Source organism: Lissotriton helveticus, chromosome 7 (assembly GCF_964261635.1).
Source record: "Lissotriton helveticus chromosome 7, aLisHel1.1, whole genome shotgun sequence".
Lineage (NCBI taxonomy): Eukaryota > Metazoa > Chordata > Amphibia > Caudata > Salamandridae > Lissotriton > Lissotriton helveticus.
In genome coordinates this window covers 844914588-844937104 of record NC_136068.1, presented here as the reverse complement: position 1 = coordinate 844937104, position 22517 = coordinate 844914588, and the positions used below count along the sequence as shown (strand labels likewise).

Genomic DNA, 22517 nt, shown 5'->3' with positions numbered 1-22517 from the left:
CAACGCCAACGTGGTGCAATCCAAATTAGGCGACGGCCTTCCAATTTCATCTTGATTAGTACCCTGGGGATCAATGAGATGGGAGGAAAGGTGTAGGGCTAGATCCCGGACTATCGTATAAAAGGGAATTCCCCCTTGAACCCGTTTGTGAGAACCTGCTGGCGTAAAACTGGCATTTTTGTTGCAACCAGGTCCAGAGTTGGCTTCCCCCATCTGAGAAAGATCTTGTCTACCTGTATTCGTTCTAGCTCCCACTCGTGGCAGCTGGACTGCGACCTGCTTAGTGTATCTGCCAGAATATTGTGTAGACCACTGACATGCTCGCCCTCAAAGAGATTCAGTGGAACGTTGTCCATTCCCATAATTCCTGAGCCTCTTGTGATCGCGTTATGGATTTGGTTCCTCCTTCTTTGTTTATGTAGTACATGCTGGTGGTATTGTCTGCACGGACCAGCACTGAGGAACCTCTTATTCTCGGAAGGAATGCATGGAGAGATAAGAATACCGCCTTGAGTTCCAATCTGTTGATGTGTTATGTTTTCTGCATCAAAGACCACTTTCCCTGGATTTGTAAATCCTGCAGATGACCTCCCCATCCCTCCATGGAGGTGTCTGTCGTCAGAATGAAATCCGGGGTACTTTGGAGAAAGGTTAAACCGTGAGCAAGGTTTGTCGTTTGAGACCACCATTGAAGCACCTCCACTATCCTCATCTTTAGTCTCACTCAAGGCACTAAGTTTATTGCGGACGAGCACATCCCTTGCAGCGATTTGAATATTATAACAGAAACTGACTCTTTTTGGAATGGTCTTTGGCAACCTTTGAAGTCGCATCTGTCTCTCTTGAGACAAGAATGCTTTGCATTAGACGGTGTCCAGGGATCCTCCCAGAAACAAAATTACTTGGGTTGGATGCAAATTAGATTTTCCCCCGTTTAGTGTGAGTCCCAATGTATTGACTAGATGGAGACAAGCTGTCGTCGGGTCGGCTTCCTGCTTTGATGCAGCTTTGAGCAGCCAATCGTCGAGGTATGGAAAAACTTGAAAACCCTGAGATCGCAAGGCTACTGGTGCTAGGCACTTGGTGAAGATCCGTGGAGCTGACTTTAAACCGAACGGGAGAACCTTGAATTGATAGTGGGTACCAGCCACTGTTAACAGTAGATATTTCCGGTGCTTCGGGTAAATTGGAATATGAAAGTATGCGTCCTCCATTTTGAGAGAAGTCATGAAATCGCCTTTAAGCATCCCAAAATATCTGAGATTGTCACCATCCTGAACGTCTGCTTTTTGAGAAACTTGAGTTTTTTAGGTCTAGAATCGGTCGTCATTCTCCTGACTTCTTTCTCATTAGGAAGAAACGATAATCGAAACAGAAGAGGATCTTGGACACTCTTTCTCTCTCGACAGGCGTAGAGGGGACAGAATGCTTTGGATAAAGGCAATAAATACAGTCTTTATGTAGATCATCTACATGGACCCTCTTCTTCCCACAGGTCTTGCAAGGGTGGAAGAGGCCTTTCTTGCCTGACATTTTCTTCTGAATAGCTGAATAGAAGGAAAAAACTGAGTAGCACTCAGGGAGATTCTTTTCCACATGACGTGCAGTGACAATCTGAAGAGAACTTGCCTCTGCTGGGAGTGTTCTAGAGGGTGCCGGCAGCTTATTGGCTGGAACCAACATAGATAGGCTACTAAGATATGGCCTTTGGCCTTTTTAGCCTTTTACATATGGCATTGCTTTAGTATTTTACCGTGGGACTCCCATCTCGATGACAGGGAATGATTCAGGCATGTGAATCTATGAAAAATACCTCAATACTGGATAATATTTGTTCTACCTGCGCCCATGGCTTGCACTCACGGTCATGATTCCAATTGAGGTAAGGGCATAGCTGGGCCACTAACAGGTATGCAGATATATTGGAAAAACCTAAACCTCCCTCGTTGTGGGTCTTAGTAGAGATGCCCATGCTACCCGTGGATGCTTGCTCTCCCATACAAAGTTGAGCATTTTGTTTTACATATCAATAGCTGTGTTGCCTTTGTAATGGTAAGGAGTAGAGTGAGGAATAAATACAAGATTTGAGGAGTTAAGCTAATTTTAAGGCTATTACACTGACCCAGCCAGGAGATTTCTAGTTTCCCCCAGACTATAGAGGTCCTTGAATAAGACTATGATCACTGGTGAGATATTGAAATCAAAGTGCCCAGAAGGACTAGGTGTGTTGACCCCTAAAAACATTAAAGTGGATTCTGCCCAGATGTATCCCCCATGTAGGATGGGACTTCCTAGTTGGTTTTGTGGATCCACTACTCCAATACCATGGGATTTGGATTGATTGGTTTTGAAACCTGACACCAATACAAAGTGGTCTAGTTCTGCCTGGAGTGCTGGCATAGCGGTCTCCAGGTCAGTAACAAAGCAGAGGATGTCATTCGTAAATAGGGCTAATTTGTACTCCCTATGCCAGTATATATCCGGATTGTTCTAAATCCTGGAAATTAAGGGCTTAATGGCCAGGACGAAGATCAGAAGGGACAAGGGACATCCCTGCCGTGTTCCTCTCGACAGTGGTGTGTCTGAAGTGTATTTTCCATTAATCTTGAGTTTGGATGTGGGTGTTTATAGTTTGCTTGGAGAAACGTTTAATTTCTGGGCATAGGTGAATTTTATGAAGCACCTTTGACAGGTATGACCAGTAGACCCTGTTGAAGGCCTTCTCTGCTTCGAGGGGGAGAAGGGCCATTGGTTGTTTCCGATGCTCTGCCACTTCCATAAGCGCTATCACCATCCTAGTGTTATCACTGTCTTGCCTATTTCTACTAAAGCCTAATTGTTGGGTACTGATTAGACTAGGCCAAACATGGTGCAGCCAAGCTACTAAAATCAAAGTAAATATTTTGACATCACATTCTAAAAGAGCAAATGGTCTGTAAGAAGGGCAGAGCGCTGGGCTTTTATTGTGGTTCAATAGGAGGATAAGGCGGGAATACCGCAAGGTGTCTGTCACCACCCAAGATTCTAGAAAATAGTTAAAGACCTTTAAAAGGGGCTCCACTATTAAGGACGAGTCGGACTGGTAAAAAGAGTCAGGGAAGGCATTGGGGCATGAGGCTTTTCTGGGTGGCAGGGCATTAATAACCGCCCCAACTTCAACATGGGAGAAGTGCTCCTCGAGAAGGTGCATGTTAGTCGCTAAATAAGGAGGTGTAAAGTCACTGAGATACTCATCTTGCAGATGCTCGAGCGGGGTCTGTGCCCGTAACAGGGCAGAATATTGTTTAAATATCCAATGTTGCATCCTGGTGATAATAACCCTTCCCGTCCTCAATTTATCTGATGTGGTTTCACGTTTCTACCTTCCTATGTTTATAGGCGAAGTCTGTCGGCCTGTTTGCCCTTTTTGTAGTAGGTTTGGTTTACATATAGCAATCTCGGGGATGCGCTCATTTGCCATACCTTGACGCCGTGAGGGGAACGGCTGTCCTGGAGGTCCTCTCTGCCGCGCTGTGTGGCGGGCGGCTTCTCCCGGGCGGCTTCTCCCGGCATCAGTGGACCCTGCGCCTTGAGTGGAACAGCTATTCCAGCTAGCATTCGCGCCGTGAGGGGGAACGGCTATAACCACCGTCGCCTACAAACTCCCAGTAGCTTTCAGGGGAGCAACGTCACCACCGTGCCCGCCCCAGCCCTCAAAGGGCGCCCGCACCCACGCATCGCGGGACGCACGCGGGCAAAGGGCCACCCCCCCCCCAAAATTTTGCCACAAACTTTGTGAATAACTGCATAGTACCTAGGACAGTTTATATATTTGTAAGGTACTGATTTAAAGACATTGCTTGGAAAATGCTAACTGTAGCTACTCAGCATTAAGTGAATAATTTTACACAGTTTGAATGTATACAAAGATAATACTTTATTTTCACTGGTCATAATATTATTCATTGTATATCAGGTTACATTTGTGTTTAGATTTTAACTTTGAATCAGCAATGGTTGCGCTGAGCTAAATAGGTGGTGTTAACAATACCGATACCATCCTTTAGGCTTACTCCCTTACTTTAGGTTTAGGTTAGCCCTCTGTTCTAACTAGGATACCCTGACTAACTAGCATCCAGTAATGGCACGACGGAAAGATGCAGGTGTTTCAGGGATGGTTGGGACCTTAGATGCTTAGTTGACTAGGGCTAAGTCAGCCGTTAACAAGGAAATCATTCTGACAGAACTTAGGCTCTCCATGGACCCCACATTTGGTAGATTATCAACTACTCCTGGCCCAAATAACAACCAGACACAAATCACTCCCCCTCCGGGCCAAATAATGGTTGCCCAGTTAGAGGACGACATCTCCTTAGTATGCGACAGTATGATCTCTGGGTCGCCAGAGCTTGCACCTAGCCCAGTAAAGTCTAGACTACGGGCTAGAGGACCGAAACAAAAGTTAGCTTCTAACTCTTAAAAAAAAAAAACACCATTATCTCAAAAAAAGGTAGAGTAACTAAACAGAACCACACAGATGCAGGCTGTAAGGTGGTAACCATGGCGGAAATACATGACACTGGAAAAAATGATGATAGAGGTATAACTGGCAATGTCCGGGGCGATGGTGGATTATTGAACTGCAGTTATGGTGGGGGAGACTTTTGGAGGAAACTAGAAGTTATGATGCAAATCCTGTTGGAACCTATCATGTTAAAATTAAGTGGGGTAGAGTCAAGGCTTTCGCTCTTGGGAATCCTCAATGGTGAACTGCCTGAAAGTGAGAGACACAGCACATATAAATGCAAAATTCATACCCCCCTTTAAGCAGGAATAATAGGATAGATGGTAATAGTACTAAGGTGACTGATCCAGCACCAAGTAGCTTAAGCCCTATGGATTTAGATGGTGCCAGTATTTCCAGTGGAAACACGAGAGGGAATGCCCCTACAACACATCCACCAAGCACATGGAGGAAAACACCTATACCTGATTCTCATCAAAGGACTGGTGGGGGACCTAGTGTGGTACAAAGACTTGTAGTTATCGATCTCCCTCCAGAAGCGACCCCATATGTGGTCATACTGGGCCATGCTCCTGTTCTCCCTCCAGGAGAAACTGAGAGCTATGAACAATAAAGTAACAAAACTATGTTTTGGCTCAGTCAAAATACCTCAGGTGGGATGAATATCTCTAACAGTATAATAATGGTACGCAGGGTCAGCTGGATAGGTAGATCAAATAAGACAGGTAGCGGGGACTGTATCATTGTTAACTTTGATAACTCTTATCGCTGGTCGGCTATTATTAAGCGGTCAATGCCACCAGCGGATGACTGGCACAGCAATTTAACTACTACCCTTAGGGTTCTTTTTTATAGGCCTTCAAGTGGGAGGGGTACGATAAGATTCAACCAGGGTGGAAACTGGCGTATGGGAGATCAGTCGAGGGTGAGATCTCACGCTGACTGTTCTCTCCGCAGGTTACAACAGAATACCCTCAGCGACCCAATTTTGTATGGCCACGGACTTCCAGTTCATAACAGATTTGAACTTCTGTCTGGCCTGGAAGCCTGTGATTGACTCAAGGTACCCGATGATCAGGGAGGAGGGAGACTGAACGACCTGGGAGCCATGGAAGACAGACCACATAAGGGGAGCTCTAATAATGTTGTCTCCTGGAATATTGCAGGATTAGCTACTAACATGGACGATCCTACTTGGATCACCTATATTAAGCGGTACCTGATAATTTGTTTGCAGGAGACATGGTCGGTTGAATGCAACCATCTCCTTGAAGGAAATAAGGCATATTTTGTTCCAGCAACTGCCTCCAATCGGGGAAGACCAAAGGGGGGACTGGTTATTTACATTTCTGTAGTGTTGTCTTGTATGGTACCTATAGTGTCATCTTCTAACCCAGGCATTCTTGCTTTAATTTTAAAGGGAGAGAATTGTATAGCTGGCCTGGTAAATTTTTATAATTCACTGTCTTCATGCTCGGATCATAGGCACATATATGCTTTGAATGTTTTTATTAATACATCTATGAGTCACAGTCTGCATAATCTCATGGTCATGGGTGACTTTAACATACATCCTTGTGGTGACCCCCTACTCACATGTATTTCTGAACTGAGTGGCCCTCGGATCCATAGTTTGCACTTTGAGCATACGGTTGAGGGGGAGTTGCTTAATGACATGTTGAATGATTGTGATATGACACACACCATGGCTCTGATGGACCTCTATACTAGATTTGGGGTACCCACTTTTAAGGGTTACGGGAAGGGGACCTTCATTGATTATGTGCTGATCTCATCCCCTATGTAGATATTTGTTGATTCTTTTTAAATTGAGGCGAGTGAATTTAGCGATCATAATCCTCTCTCTCTGTGTTTAACAGTACCCTGGATTGCAAAAGTGGGATCAAATCCCAGACAGGGAATACTAAGCACAACTGATGGAAAGTGCAGACTTAAATGGACCCAAGTTACTCCTGAATTATTTTAATAAAGATATTCAAACGCTCTGTGCAGATGAAATTGCTACCTGCACACAGGGTGGGCTCCAGCATACAAAGGTGCTAGTGGCATTTCAGACGATCTCTGATAAGGTTACGGAGCTGCTGTCTGTGCCAAATAGACTAACGAGGGCCCCAAGTGGTTTGATCAGCTCAAAAGCAGCTAAGAATGTAAGGGTGGCCTTAGCTTCCAAACCAAGAGTGCAGGCTAATGTAAAAACATGTTGTAAGGATTATAAGACACCTTGAAAATCTGTATGCTTGCCCCCTGGAAGAAACTGATAGCTTGGCACCTGACTGTAGTGATAACAAAATCATAAATGAAAGGGGTGAAATCCTTGAAGGAATTCTAGGACTAACAGCCAGGAAAGCACCTGGTCTAGATGGGATACCCCCTGATTTATTTAAGTCTCAGCCTTCTTTTTGGGCCCCAATTCTGGAGTCCGTTTTTAATGCTGCAGCACATAGTGGATGCCCTCAATCTTGGGGGATTTCCACAATTGTACCTGTTTTTAAAAAAGGGGATAAACGTAGTGCACACTGTTACAGACCCATTTCACTCGTATATTCTATGGTGAAAGTGATAGGAAGGGTACTGCTGCAAAGACTTACAACCTGGGTTGAGGATAATAACATTATGTCTATCTCCCAATATGGCTTCTGCAGTGGTTGTTCAACGACAACACAATGTCTTAACCTTTTTTTTTTTATATTAAGTAAATATACAGTGGCACATAGGGGAACCATCCACCTTGCCTTCATGGACTTGTCCTCAGCCTTCGACTGTTCATGAGGGCGAAGGTGGTTGATGGTGGTATTGTAGACTTTCTAGTAGATCTACACAGCAATACCAGAGCAAATGTTAGATTCTCCCAAGATCTGAGTGTGACAAAGAAATTTAATATTAGAAGAGGAGTCCGACAAGGATGTATTCTGGCTCCTTTTCGGTTTAATTTTTATATTAATGACCTAGACAGCATTCTTTAGGAGGTGGCGGCTGACTGTCCTAGAGTCGGACGCCGGGGTATTCCGGTCCTTTTATATGCGGACGATGCAGTCCTCATATCTAGGACTGAAAGAGGCCTTCAAGCTCTTTTAACTGCTTTTAAATCCTTCATGACTGATAGGGATCTAACGATTAATAACTCTAAATCATTTATCATGCAGGTAGGTCAGCATCCCAGAAGGATTTTTTTTATTCAAAGTGGGTGATGCAACAATTCCTATATCCAACACGTTCTCCTATCTTGGGGTCCTCTTTGATAATAAACTGAATTGGGGCCCGCATGTTCTTAAAAAGAAAGGGGACGTTGCTAGGGTGAACGCATCGATATTCAATTTTGCATCCAAACTGGGGAAAAAACCCACTGGTGCTATGCTGCAATTATATAATGCCAAATCAGTGGCTACAGCAGTATATGGCAGTGAAATTTGGGGGTATGTTGAGGGAGAGCAACTCCAGATCGTAGAGAATTCGTTTTTAAAACGTCTTCTGTGTGTCCCCCCGGGCACATCTAATTTAGCTGTCCATGAAGAACTGGGGACACAATATGTTAGTGACATTTTCTCCTTACGCCCACTGACCTGCTGGTTAAATATATGGTTAAATCCTGATATCCCTCTTACGCACTTAATTGTAAAAGATTGTCTGTCTCAGGATAATGCAGTCGCTATTCCATGGTTGAAATATCTGAAGACAAGCTTCCTCAGATTAGGGCATAGTGAGTTGTTTGAAACACCCGACTGTATTACTAAGAGGGACCCGGAGGCAATAAAATTGTCCTTTCTCATGGAAAGAAAGATTCAGAGGGAAGCCACAGATTCAGAAACCGAGTGTCAGAAAATATGTCATGTTAAAAACATCTGCATCTATTGAGCCTTATTTAATGGGCACTCTGACATCACATGAAAAACTTTTACTTACCAGATTTCGGCTGAATCTATTTCATAATTTGCTTGTTAGGCCAAGAACTGCTACTTTTAGTAAAGTTGCAGCTCCCTGTGGCTGCGACGGAAAGTCTCCGCAGGACAAGCTGCATTTTATATTTTTATGTAGATTTTATGAACATCCCCGTAAATGCTATCTGGTGTCACTTTTAATAAAACTCGATTTTTGTCAGATCAGACCAGCTATGTTGCATTTACAACTATAACACAGTGACAGTATTCTCCATGTACTTGAAGTTTTAAAATCTACTGTCAAGTATAGAAAATGCCTGGATTTGTAATGATTTTTTAATCAAATTTTTCTGAGTTTGTATCTATTACATTTAGGTAACATGTTTTTTTTTTGCTGTGAAAAAGGTAAAGAAATCGTTTTTCAGTCAGGGAAAAACAACAATGAGCCTGTGATCACAGAGCAAGGGACAAGGCATTTGCGGAGGGGGCGGGGGGCAAACACCCCTTATGGGCCGGAAGAGAGACGGTGATGGGAGGGGAACAGGGAACAATGGGCTTGGAAATCGCCCCTGTAGTCCCAGCCGTTCCCCCAGTGTCTCGCCCCAGGTTAAGCTGCCTACGTCCCGGCAGGAAGGCAAGAGCAGCCGATCGAGGCAGTAGGGAGCCAGCGGCCTACAGATCATCCATCCAGTTCAGCAGCTCCTCGCAGCATATTGGCAAAGAAACAGAAGAGGATCACTGTGCAAGGAAGGGATGGGAGGAAGGAAAGGCCTCCCCTCAGCGGGGTCACCGGCTGGGGTGCAGCGTGCGAGCAAGCACTTGGTCGAGGCCAGAACAACAATCTGATCCGCCACCCTGCGATTCTCCTCAGGGACAGGAGATCACCCCCCGGCAGGGAATCAACACGGCTGAGCGGCCTGGGGCAGGAATGATCACTCACCAGGGCTGAGACGCGACGCAGCCAGCCGCACCAGACTAAGCTACGGTCGGAATCACCAGCGGATGCAGGGTTCATCAGGCAGCCCCTCAGGGGCCAGGGCCCTAAGCTCCAGCAATGCAGAGGCACGAAGCAACGTAGCAGGCCGGATCGGACCCTACAGCTCAAAAGACCAGCGCGGGGCTCGAGAATCCCAGCCGGCAGTGGTCACTCTCACAGCCCCTCAGGAGTCACGGGCAATAACTGGCAGTGTGGCGTCAGGCAGTAACTTCGTCGGCAGCAGGGCTTCTAGGGCAGCCCCAACAAGGGCTCGGGCACTCGGTTTCCCCAGTGCTGTGGGAACAAGTAATGGCGTAGGGCGGATCGGACCTTAGGGCCAGCAACGCCCCCATGATCTCGGCAGGGGGGAGTGCTCCTTACTTCGCCCCGAAGATCATCATCACAACAATGTGAGCTTGGATGCGGTGAGAGGCAAGATAGAGACTCACCCAGCAGCAACAGGACTCAGCATCAACTTCAGCCAAGACTCGGGAGGCTCCGCTCCCCACTCCAGTCAGAGGCATTATCCGGAGAGCATCGTCGTCGCAGAAAGGACTTCAGGTAAGTTTCTTGCCAAGTTATCTTCTTTGCAGGGGTGTAAGATGTATTGTTGCGTTGCAGACCAGTTTCTTAATGGGGGGGGATGTCGTGTAGCAGGGTGGATGTGGGACATAAACAGGGATATTCACACAGGCGTGATCCCTAGCCCCTGAGCTTCTTTGGCGAGCTCCAGCTCGGCAGAGTCCCTTCCCTTTTGACACCTTCTCCCAGACAGCATATAAATGACAAAAAAGATTAGTGAGGCGGACTACAGAGCGCCTTACTGCCACTCAATTTTTCAACTGAAAGCACTGTTATCAGCACATTGCTGCTTTTGGCCAGTCTGGCGCTGACCCTTGGGGGTTGGGCCTGTTTGAAGGCCCCTGCCTTAGCGCGATTTGCAGTCGCTAAGAGGTCACCCGCGAGATTCCTCCAAAACAAGCAGTTACGACCATTAAGCTGCCACTCGAGTAGAAAATCTACCTACCGTCTGGCGCACTGCATGGAGCTGTTCACGCTGATTTTCCAGCACAAAACAACTCCCAGGTGCTAAATCACAGTGCTTGCAGCACAAGGTACCTATTTCCGCTTGTTCGCGCAGTCTCAGTTTTTTTAAAACTCCACTGAGTTAAAATAAAATGTGCTGTTCGGAGCCTGCAAAATGATAGTTCTGAAAAAGGGTAAGGACAGTAAAAGTCAAATTAAAAGTGACTACTATGGCACGCTAAGTCACAGAATCATTATTAGTCCACAAAGCTATAGACTGGAGTCCATGGTTAATGAAACGTTTAACCTTAATACACTTTTTAGATTGTTTACATGCAAACCAAATAAAACATTTCTCTAAATATCTGTTACAGCTTTTCTTGGATTTTCTTTTCACACTTGTAAAATAAATACATATTCATACACACGAGTGAAATTAAACACTTTAAGATCCAATAAGGCAACAATAGCCTAGAATGCATTATTTGTAAATTGAATGAACGTTCATTTAACATTTGATTTGATTTTTTTTCTACAACAACTACTTCCACTAGAAAATCAGTTTGAATAACACACCAATTTAAACCACTCAACATCAGCATTACTTGAGTCATTTAAAGTAAAAAAAAGTTAGTTCACATACCACTAATGTACGCAAACACAGTGTGCTTGCAGGGGCCCGTGGATCCAGAGCTGCCTGCAAATCCCATACTTTGATTTTTCTGTAAAATGTAAAAACAGTGGTTTAATTTCTTTCATTCATTAATCAAGCAGTTTACGTACTTTTTACACTCCAAAGCATAGGTTCAGAACTAATAACTACTTCTATGTTTACATTAGCAACCTATAAAGCTTATGTTGCCCCCTCATGAATATGCATGGCTATAATCTACATAGGAAACCATCTATTCATAGCATGTAGTGCTGTAGATTCACCTTCTCTGAATACTCCTACATCTAATGTTCAGTCTGGATGTTTGAAACAAAACGGTTACTTCAGTAGGAGTAGTTTTGCAGCTTGAAGAAATTTCTTGATTCACAATTCTGTGCATCTATTCCAACATGTAGTGGTTGGGTCCAGAATAGTGTCTTGTCTTACTAGCTTTAACGTTTGCGCTGTAGGCCACGATTAGGGGGTATGTCCATCCCTTCTGATATCAGCTACGACCACTTGAGGTTCCTGTACGTGGTCGCCATCTTCAGATTCTTTTTTCTCCCTGGCGACCTTGGAAAGTGAATCTTCCTCCTCATTGAAGTGGTGTACACTCTGCCCGTTTGTGCCCCTCATTTCCAGGGAGACAAGGGGTTTGTATGTATATCCAGAAATCTCTACAAGCCACAAAAATACTCCTACTGGTAGGTCGTTTTGCAGTTTTAATCCTTTTCTGGATTCACACGCCGTGCAATGATTATGTAGAGGTATTTCTGTCCTTGGGGAGGACAGTTGAAATGTGCTTAGGTTTGCAAACAGGCGCTGTAGTATCATACAGAGAGTCGCACTTGCGCTTCCTTACGTATCCTGATGGCTACAAAGTAGTATTTTGTGAAGGTGCGCGTGGATGACCATGTCCGCAAACATGTAGATGATGCAGATGGTATATTTGCTAGGAATGCTGGTGTTGTGGCCTTCTCCCTTGCTGAGTGCACTCTGGGGTACGAGAGCAAAGCCTTCCCTACCCTTGCGTAGCAGGTTTGTATTGTCCCTACAATCGATTATGTAATTGTCTCCTTCGATACTAGGTTACTCTCGGTTGCCCTGGTATAGAAACGCAAGCGTTGGTTCCCTTTTGTCTCCAGTACAGGAGTGCTCTTTGCAAGTCCAGGGTATGTAGTGATCTCGCGGCCTGCGATTTAAGTCCTTGGAAGGCAGGCAGTAGTTGGATGTGTTGGTTAGCGTGTAACTGCGTTACCAACATCTGTAGAAACTGTGGGTTTCTTCTTAGTACAACCTTGTCCTTGTGGATTTCAATGTATTGCTCCAGGATTGGGAGCGCTTGTAGTTCGCTCACGATTACTCATGTATCGCAATGCAGGAATAGCATTTTGTGAAAATACTGTTAAGTGGCAAAGTTTCATGCTGATAAGCATAAGGTTTATATTTCTTTTTTCAATGACTTTCAGAGGAGTCTTTACAGCCCACAAATACTAGGTATTCCACCTCAGATTATACGCTACTGTCTTTTCCTCTTCATGAACCTTTAAGTAAGAAAGCAGGTTGAGTAGTTCTCAAAGTAGTTATTTACTTCTGAGACTAAGACTGCCTTCACTCAACATTGAGATTATGTTTTCTCTTTTGCTTGACATGTCCTACAGATCACATCTACATTTTAGTCTTGGCAATAACCCTTTTAAACAAATTGAAACTAATAAACAAGCTTTTTACATTCCAAAACCTTCGAGTAACAGCTTGCATCTTCTGTCGGCAGGCATACAGATAACATTTCATGATTCATCATATGTTTTTCTTGATATTGGGTATTCTTGAGGTAAAACACAAGTCACTATATAGACTATATTCATAGAGTCCACTGGGGATCTTCTATCCTCTTATGGTTATTCCATGCAGGGGATTATGCTTCTATTTTTTAGTGCAGTTTTGTTTCAGTTTTTTCCCTTTTTTAATCATTTCTGATTCATTTCAAATTATTGGTATTGGTTTGTGCGGCTCAGCAGCTTTGTATTATGTTTTCACAGGATATATGGATAAAAAAATGAGATCTCTGAAAATGTGGCGGTCCTGATGAAGGAGTTTCATGCTGAAAAGCACGTTGATACTACTGTAATAAGCCACAGTAAAAGAACGTGAAGAACTAAGTTGTATCATGTCTAAAAAGGAAAATAGAAAAATGTAATCCTCAAATGATTAAAGTTTATGTCTGAATTATATGGATATATATAAGCGCCAATACAAATACCCTTTTCTGCTATGAATATAAGAAAGCCTTTGTAGATGAAGAGGGATAATGTGTGCGTGGTAGAGGATGAGTCAGGTGATATTTTATATACAAATAATATTTCTATTCCTCAGGATACCTACGTTTAAAACATTTAGGATGTATTGCTAGATTTAAGGGTTGTACAAATGCCCTACATACAAAAGATAGCGAGTATTTCGCATAATCGTGTTGAAAAAATAAAGGATAAAAAAAAGAAGACAAAGTCATTCTGAGCTGTACATATGTTTATTAGTGAGATGTATTAGCAGACGTAGAATTAAAGGGTAGTCAGGTTACTATTTCTACATGGATGCAAAGAAAGCCACCTTCCAAGTGACGAAGTGTAAAGGGCAGTCGGGGTACAATGGTTTGAAAGGAGGTCCCATTAGTCTCTTAAGAACTACATTAAGATTCCAAACAGGAGCAGGTGGAAGGAACTTTGTGTGGAATAACTCTTAAGATGTTCCATAAAAATTTAATGATAGGCATTTGAACCAGCGAGGAACATTCCTTATTCTGCAGATAAACGGCAACAGCAGCTAGGTGTGAAGGCTAATCACTGCTTTCCAAAGGTGAAGTAGGTAGCAGACAGCATTTCTGTATTTTGGAATACAACAGTGACAAACCTTTTCTACTTTGTGGCATAGCAAGTGCACAATGTAGGACTGCAAGCTTTTTTGATGACATCCCAGCATTCCTGTGGTAGAATGCGAAAATAAAACTAAGACCTCATGGGCCGAATTGCTAAGTTGAGCTGCCTGACATATGGGGATCTGATTCTGCCTTGATTCTGTGTCTGCCAGAACTTCCTCACCACCTAGAGAGGAGTGGGAGAGAAGACAAGAATTTAGGCAAATATACCAGTCTAGTTTATCCATAGAGCATTGCCCATAATTGTGGGTGCGGAAATATAAAGGCACATTTTTGGCATTTTCGTTAGCCGCAAACAGGTCGATTAGTGGAAAGCCTCAGCGATGGAAGTACAAGAATGGTACTTGTGGGTGGAGTTCCCACTCGTGGCCTTGTTGATGCATCCTGCTGAGCAGAACAGCAAAACTGTTGTACACTCCTGGAAAGTACTCTGCTAGCAGGTGTATTAAATGTGTATCACTCAATGCTATATTCACTGTGCTTATTCTAAGAGATGCACAGAATGGGTGCCACTCTGTTTTTTAAGTAGTACATGGTGGTCATGTGGTCCGTTTTCATAAGGATGTCCTGGATGTCATGAAAAAAGGCACTGATAGGTAGATGAATGGCTAGAATCTCCATGTAACTGATGCAGGGGTGAGGTGACCACAGGCTCTGAATTGTCATGTGGAGGAGATCCATTTCCAACTTGAGAGGGAGTAGTCTGTGGTAATGGCCACTTGCTGAATAGAGTCTATAAAGGGCCTGCCTCCCAACAGGATGAATCTGTTCCACCACTTCAGAGTGTAATAGGCACTTGACCTTACCAGCCTGTGACCTCTATGTCGAGAGGCACTCTTGTAACTGACACATATGGCGCTTGGCATGGGGAACTATGGTTTTAAAAGAGGCCAGAATGCCCAGGTGGCGAATTACTGTTCTGTGAGTTCATGTTTTGGCTGAACAAGAGGCAGTAGCTGCGGGAATTAAAGCACATTGTGTTCATTTGCGTACGCTTTGTTGGGTGCAGCATTTAGAATGAACATTAGAAAAGGTTGCATTTGGAGGGGTCGAAGATGGAACTTGGTTGCGTTTAGGGTGAATCGCAAGGTTTTGGAGGAGGGAAATAGCAGCTTGGGTGTGGGCTAGGATTTGAAGCCTGCCCTCTTGGTCAGCCAATCATGTAGAGAGGGGAAGACGTGTGCCTGAGGTCGGCGGCTATCACAATTAGACTTTTCTTTTTGTGAAGACCATTGGGGCTGAGCTGACCCTGAAGGGTAACACTTTGAAATGGTAGTGATGACCACTTAACAGAAAGCGGTGGTAGCACTGATGAGGATTGTGGATGCTATCTAGTTACGTAGGTGTCCTATAAGGTCTAGCGCCATCATAATATAGGCGTGCTGGAGCAGAGGGATGACATCTTGTAGAGTTGTCATGTGGCAATGTTTCAGGAGGATGTCACTGTCGAGGGGTCCAAGATAGAGGATTGGCCTGAGAGTCATCCTTTTTGAGGATGAAGGAATATAGGCAGTAAACCCCCAATGCCTGGGTTGGGAGGTTTGGTGAGGCTGAATGAAGTTCTAGGTAATACCTATGCCAAATGATTATGAGAATTCACTGGTCTGAAGTCATTTCCTCCTACTTGAAGGAAATAGTTCAATTTCCCCCCAAACACATGTTGGGTGATCAGGGGAAGTCAATGTTTGCAGGTGGAGGGTTCTTTAAGGAAGGCGCCCCTACCCCCATTCGAGTTGCTACCCATGTATGCTCTGTGCCCGTAGCCCCTACCGCCCTGGTAGTGGTGTGATTAATGCCGTTTATGATATGAAGGTTTGATCAGGGGAGGTGGGTTCGATCCCTGTTCTGTACTGATGCTCAAGAAAGGAACCCCTGCTAGTTGGGGGTCTTCAGGATACCAACTGACTTCACATTATTGCTGTGTCAGCAGCGTCAAGAGTACAGGGTATAGTGGTGTTAGAGATGTTTTTCCCCATTGCCACCATTTCCTCCCCCTTTCTTGAATTTATCTGGGAGATGTTGGATGAGTTTTTCCATCGACTCAGCTCTGTACAGGAATATGTTTTAAGTCTAGATCCCCCACTGGATTGATATCAGCCTTCCCATTGGTCTTCTTCAAGTGTAGGGTAGAATGGGGCTTCATATGTGTATGTAGGGGTGTTATAAACCTTTATATTAATAAGAACGTGGAGACTTTGGAAGGCAGTAGGACGGGGGCGGGAGTAAGTGAGAGGGGATGTGAAAGGACGAGTAGTTATAGCCATGCCTCTGAGCCTTTTGAGAGTTAAGGGCTCCAATAGGATGTCTGGAAAAGGTTTCTAATTGAAGGCAAGCTCCCTTTTCCATGGTAAAGGCTTAGCAGTTTTTGAAGGTGAAGGTTCCAGTGCGACAAGTGAATAAAGATGCACTTTTGTCTCTCCTCCAGCTCCTCCTACAACTTCTTGAGAATTGGTCTCTGGAAGTCGTTGAACCCAGGTTTGGAAAGGGGTCTTGGCATTGATGTTGGCTTTGGCACCTAAGGAAGTGCAGATGTCAACAGTGCCTTCAACTTCGAAGGTTGTCAATGCTTTTCAGTGCAGAAAGCACTCTTCAGACAAGACACCCTTTGTTGGATCCTGCCTCAGCTCCTATGTCTTTACTAGGTGTCTTCTGGATCCCTAAGGTGGCAGAGGACCTAAAGGTGGCCAGTTTTATTCTCTTATGAGGCTTACAATAGGTTTTACACTCACGAGACTGGGTGTGATCTTTGTGCAGGGGCAGTACTGACTGAAGTAGATAGAGCTCTTTCTTCCTACTCTTCATTGGCCTCAGGGGCACTTGAGTTGACTACGGGCCTATGTTGGAGAGGTGGGAAGCGTGAAGACCCAATGTCTTCCTCCTCGGCGCCGAGAGGTTCTGGTTCCTCGAAGATGGCCAGAGCTCCTTCGACTGGCTGTCTCCACATCCTGATGTGGGCACAGCGACTGTCTTGATAATTAAAGGTATTTTTACATTAGGAGGGGAGACAGACCACACACTAATCTTCCTTACGGTTTGGAGATGGACAAACATTGCAGATGCTATAGTGGTCGGCCCAAGGATACTTAGCATGACATGAAGGGCATTTACTGAAAGGCGTCTGTTTAATAACCTTCAACACGTTGACATTCTCTGAAGTTGAAGTCTGACAACTGAAAGGGCATAGGCACCCTGAGGATTGAGGACCCGGTGTTGACCAACGGTCTCACACAGTGTATTGCGTGCAAAGACAGTGTTACAGAAGGTATGTAACTTGTTCTGCCGATAATACTTCTACCTGCAGGTTTCTCAGCTTTACAACACTCACCAAAGAAATACCTCACAAGATTGTGGAAAGGCTCATACCAAAAAGTACTGCAGGTTCAAACAGGCAAAATATCTATCCTGTCGGACTATCAAAGTAGTAATACTTTGTGAACATGAGTACGGACGCCTACGTCACATCCTGACAGATGACAAGGGCAAACACCGGACATGTTAACGCAGTGGTAGCAGCCTTAGTAGAATAGGCAAGCCTCCAGAGGCTGCTTCTAGAGCAATGATTAGCAGATTTATATGCAGAAGAATACCTTGCCAAAGCCCTTCTCTGTACATCAATGTAACCATGTCAGGGAACTTTAATTTTTATATTGAATTAGTGGAAAATCCAGACACTACTGCCTTAATAGATACACTGAATGCTTTTGGTTTCACTGAACTTGTGGATTTTTCCACACAAAGTGGTACATACCATGGATGTGTTTTTTAGCAATCACAATTTAATAAAGCTAGATGTCCCACTTCCAATTTTGTGGTCTGGCCATAGTGCTATTGCTTTTAAACTACCTCTCAATAAATTAAAAATCTCGGCTAGACTTACCAATGTAGAAGAGGGTTCATGAAAATGGTTAAGCATAAATCAACAACATTTGAACTGAGTTTTAGAGAATGAGCCTTTTATGATAGAGTGTGTTGAAGTGGCTGCTACAAGATTTAATATGTGCTTAAATGGCATTGGAAGAGAGTGACCGGGTACAGCTGGTTAAACAAAGAATAAAGTAACAATGTCCCCAGTACACTGTTTGAGAATTCTCAAGCAAGCATACAGGAGACTAGAAACCATTTGCAGAAAAGAGTATGCGGATTGAGATAACATTTTACAGAATAGCCATACTAAAATATTAAACAGCAATTTACAAGGCAAACAAACTACTTTACACAAAATAGAAACTTGAGAATTCAGCCAACAGTCCATCGACCCCCATTTCCAACCTAACTATTACGCAGACACAGGATATGTGCTATCATTTTCAAAACAAGATCAAATACATTTCTGAAGATTTTGCTTTGGACACACCACCAGATCTCAATCGAACACTTGCTGAAGGTGGAATCTGCCTCCAAAGACACTTATGTATACAATTCTCATATTTTGATGTACCCTCCTTCCCCCTCTCTGGTTTCGGAGGGTCTTTTTGCAGCAGAAGGTAAGTAGGGCTTCACATGATCTCTCTGCGTTCTCTGGGGAGAGAACTTGCAGACCCCATGTTGGTCAGCGCAAGCATATTTCACGTTACAGTTCGGACAGCAGTAGATTTGAGTGCGTTCTATAATGAAATCCTACATGCATCCGAGGTAAACCTCAACCAACGTCGAAAAGAGAAGACTGTACAAGGCTACAATGCGAAGTATGTCTGACTTCAACATTCAATTCCCGTTGGTACAAATTGAAAGCTTCTCGACGCATTATCGCTATTTTCATAACACTCTCGTAAAAAGGAGCTGCCGATAGGAAACTGATTTTCTTCTGGGGTTCTTATTATAAATAAATCCATTGGCAACTATGGGTCTATATAATATGTGAGACCTAGTTATACAAACACATTGTTATAGACTCAGTGTACAATCAAATTCAATAAAAATTAATTTTATTCATACAAATTTGCTTAAAATGACCATTGTAGGTTGTGCGATATTTCTATGAAACATATGTATAAGACAATATGACCTACAGAGTAAACAAAAGTGAAGACATACAACAGTCATGTGCATATCTCCTATACATAATAATATGAAACAATCAATCATAGAATACACTGGTTATAATACAAAAAATACAAGAGACAAAGGAGAAAAATCAAAAACACAATAGATCAAAAAATTATATATTGAAGTGGCTAAATGTTTGAAAATGAATCTTCATATTATCTACGTGAGTTTCGGTGTACAGAGCGCCTTTATCAGGAAAGCCACAATAAATCCTGTGCCGAGACCAGATGATGTGGTGGTCAGAGCAAAGTAGATATGGGATAAATGAATATGGAGTTTGAAATACGATGAACAGCTTGTGGTTTTGCTATATGAGGCACTTTAGGGCAAGCAGCCTACGATCCGGATTAAAACAAAAGACAGCGGTTATACCGGGAGATCAGCAAAAACTTAAATGATGCATCTTTGAAAGAGGGTGGAGCTAAAAGACTTCTCCAAGTGATGGATGGTCTTTGAAATAGGATTAAGTTTCATGAAAAATGACTCCAGACAATAGCTAATAAGTAGAGCTGGATGGGAAATTCCGCTGGGAGAGTTGGAAAGAAAGATTCAAGCAGAAAATTCTGGGGTTCTGCAGGTTTTTCGTGGGTGCACAGAGTAATAAGCCACTATTTTGATTTAGTAGGTATGCAGGTGCAGACTTAATTCTGTACACACTGACATTTGTGGCCCACACTCTTCACCCCATGGATCTACAAAAAAACAAGATTGTAGTGTTGGCATATTGACTGCATTTAGTGGGGGGCAAACGAAAACCAAACGTCTGGCTCACTGGTACAGAGGATATAGGCGTACTCAGAACTCATCATGAAGAGAATTTGTGGCCTCTCTCTCTCTCTCGCTCTCTCTCTCTCTCTCTCTCTCTCTCTCGATAAGCGACCAGAGATAAAAAGTAAACTTTTCCATTTCTATGAAGGGATGCCCTTTCAACCTGCATTCTCTCACGTTAGTATTTTTCAGAGTTTCTCCACGAAAACAAACTTTTAGTCGCGGTGAAGGGGAAAACAAGTTCACTCTAAAATCGGAGTATCAGTTTAAGGAAAATGCTACTTACCAGTATGCATCTGTTCTTGGCATGTAGAGCTGCAGAGTTGCACACTATGCATAGATTGTCACCTAGTGTTGGGCCCAGATGTTTGCAGTTTGTTGTTGTCCTGAAAAGTTGTTTGGAAGTCACAAGATAGGTGACTCCTCCTTAGGACCACATTGCGCATGGGCATCGGCTCCATCCCCAGATTGTTTTTCGCCATTAGGGAAATGATGGAGCTTTGCAAGAAAAGGAAGGATGCCCATGTAATTTGGATCTAATTAAGATAATACTGGAACAGACAAGGGTAGCCGGGGAGGCGGGAGGGCGTGTGCAACTCTGCAGCTCTACATGCCAAGAACAGATGCATACTGGTAAGTAGCATTTTCCGTTCGAGGCATATGAGTTGCAGATTGCACACTATGCATAGATTGTATAGCAGTGCCCACTCTTAGCAGTGACCACCCCCATCTGTTGCAGAAGTTTGGAATAATTTTTTGAGAACAGCCTGGCCCACATTAGCTTGTTGTTTTGTTTGCACATCTACACAATAGTGTTTTGTGAATGTGTGCGGTGTAACCATGTAGCTGCTCTGCAGATGTCATCTAGGGGAATGTTCCCTAAAAATGCCATTGAAGCCCCTATTTTTCTTGTAGAGTGGGCTTTAGGAGGAACAGATAACGTACGTTTAGCTTTGTGGTTACAAATCTGTATGCATTTGACAATCCATCTAGCTATCCCAGATTTTGAAATGGGATTACCCTTGTGTGATGGTGAGAAAGACACAAAAAGTTGTTTTGTCTTACGAAAAGGTTGTGTCCTTTCTATGTAGTATAGCAATACTCTTTTGACATTAATGTGTGAAGAGTTCTTTCTGCTACTGACTGTGGTTGCGAGAAGAAATGGGGCAGTTCCACAGATTGATTGAGATGGAATGGAGAAATGACCTTGGGCAGGAATTTTGGATTAGTATGTAGAACTACCTTATTTTGATGCATTTGCAAGAAGTTTTCTTAGATGGTTAGTGCTTGTAGTTCACGAACTCTCCGCAGAGAAGTAATAGCTACTAGGAAAGCAACTTTCCATGTTAACAATTGTAATTCACATCTGTGTAAAGGTTCAAAGGGAGGTCCCACTAACCGTGTGAGAACAACATTTAAATTCCACCCAGGCGAAGGTGGTACAGTGGGAGGAGATATTCTTTTAAGGCCTTCCATAAAGGCTTTAATGGCAGGCACTCTGAACAGAGATAGATGTTGTCTGTTTTGCAGAAATGCTGCAATAGCAGCATGATGTAGTCTAATAGACGCATAGGCTAAGTTACATCATTGGAGATGCAGTAAGTATCCTATGATGTGTTGAATAGACGCATTTAGGGGATCAATATTGTTTTTGTGACAATATATCACAAATCGTTTCCACTTGGCCGCGTAACATGCCCTAGTGGTTGGAGGTCTACCTTCTTTAATGACATTCATGCAGTCTGGAGGAAGGTTCAGATATCCAAACGTAGGACTTCAGGAGCCAGATCGCAAGGTTGAGCTGAGCTGGGTACGGGTGTCTGATCTCTCTACGGTTCTGTGTTAAGAGATGTGGAAACAGGTGCAGTTTTTGGTGCAGTACTACAGACAGTTGTAGCAGCGAGGTGTACCACGGTTGTCTGGCCCATGTTGGAGCAACTAGGATGAGGGTCAGAGAATGCTACTGTAGTTTGCGAACTAATAGTGGCATGAGTAGAAGAGGTGGAAAAGCATACGCAAATCTGTTTGACCAATTCATCCATATCGCATTGCCTTTTGACAGTGGGTGTGGATAGCTGTCGGCGAAGCTTGGGCATTTTGCGTTTTCGTGGGTGGCAAATAGGTCTATTTGAGGTTGTCCCCACATTTGAAAGAATGGTTGAAGAACTTGCATATGAAGTTCCCACTCGTGGGTCTGTTGCGTTTGACGACTTAACAGATCCGCTATAGTATTTTGTACTCCCGGAACATGCTGGGCTAGGAGGAATATGTTTTGAGGTATAGCCCACCTCCATATTTCCTGTGCTAGTTGAGAGAGGTGCAGGGAGTGTGTTCCGCCTGGTTTCTGTATGTAAAACATAGCTGTCATGTTGTCCGTGCGGACTAATACAGCTTTGTTCGATACTTGCTTTTGGAAAGCTTTTAGTCCTAGAAATATAGATAGTAACTCCAGATAATTGATGTGGAGTAGCTTTTGTTGCGGTGTCCACCTGCCTTGCATGGTGTGTTGCAGTAGGTGGGCCCCCCAGCCGGAGAGCGATGCGTCAGCTGTCAAGCTTATCTGAGGAACTGGCTCTAGGAACGGTCGTCCCTTGGAAAGGTTTTTGGTGTTCCACCACTGCAGAGAGCGATGAGTCCGACCGTCTACCAACACTAGGTCTGTTAATTGACCTTGACCCTGGTTCCATTGACGTGATAGGCACTCTTGTTGAGGA

At 43.8% G+C, this 22517-nt stretch overlaps 1 protein-coding gene across 2 annotated transcripts in view; it reads right to left on the bottom strand.

The window, feature by feature from the left end:
- FBXW11 (F-box and WD repeat domain containing 11) overlaps window positions 1–22517 on the bottom strand; it is a 544060-nt gene that overhangs the window by 79163 nt on the left and 442380 nt on the right. For both annotated transcript variants that reach the window (XM_078653355.1, XM_078653354.1), the window contains one exon: window positions 11046–11124. In XM_078653355.1, the coding sequence (XP_078509481.1) occupies window positions 11046–11124 (79 nt within the window). The remainder of the gene's footprint in view (window positions 1–11045; window positions 11125–22517) is intronic.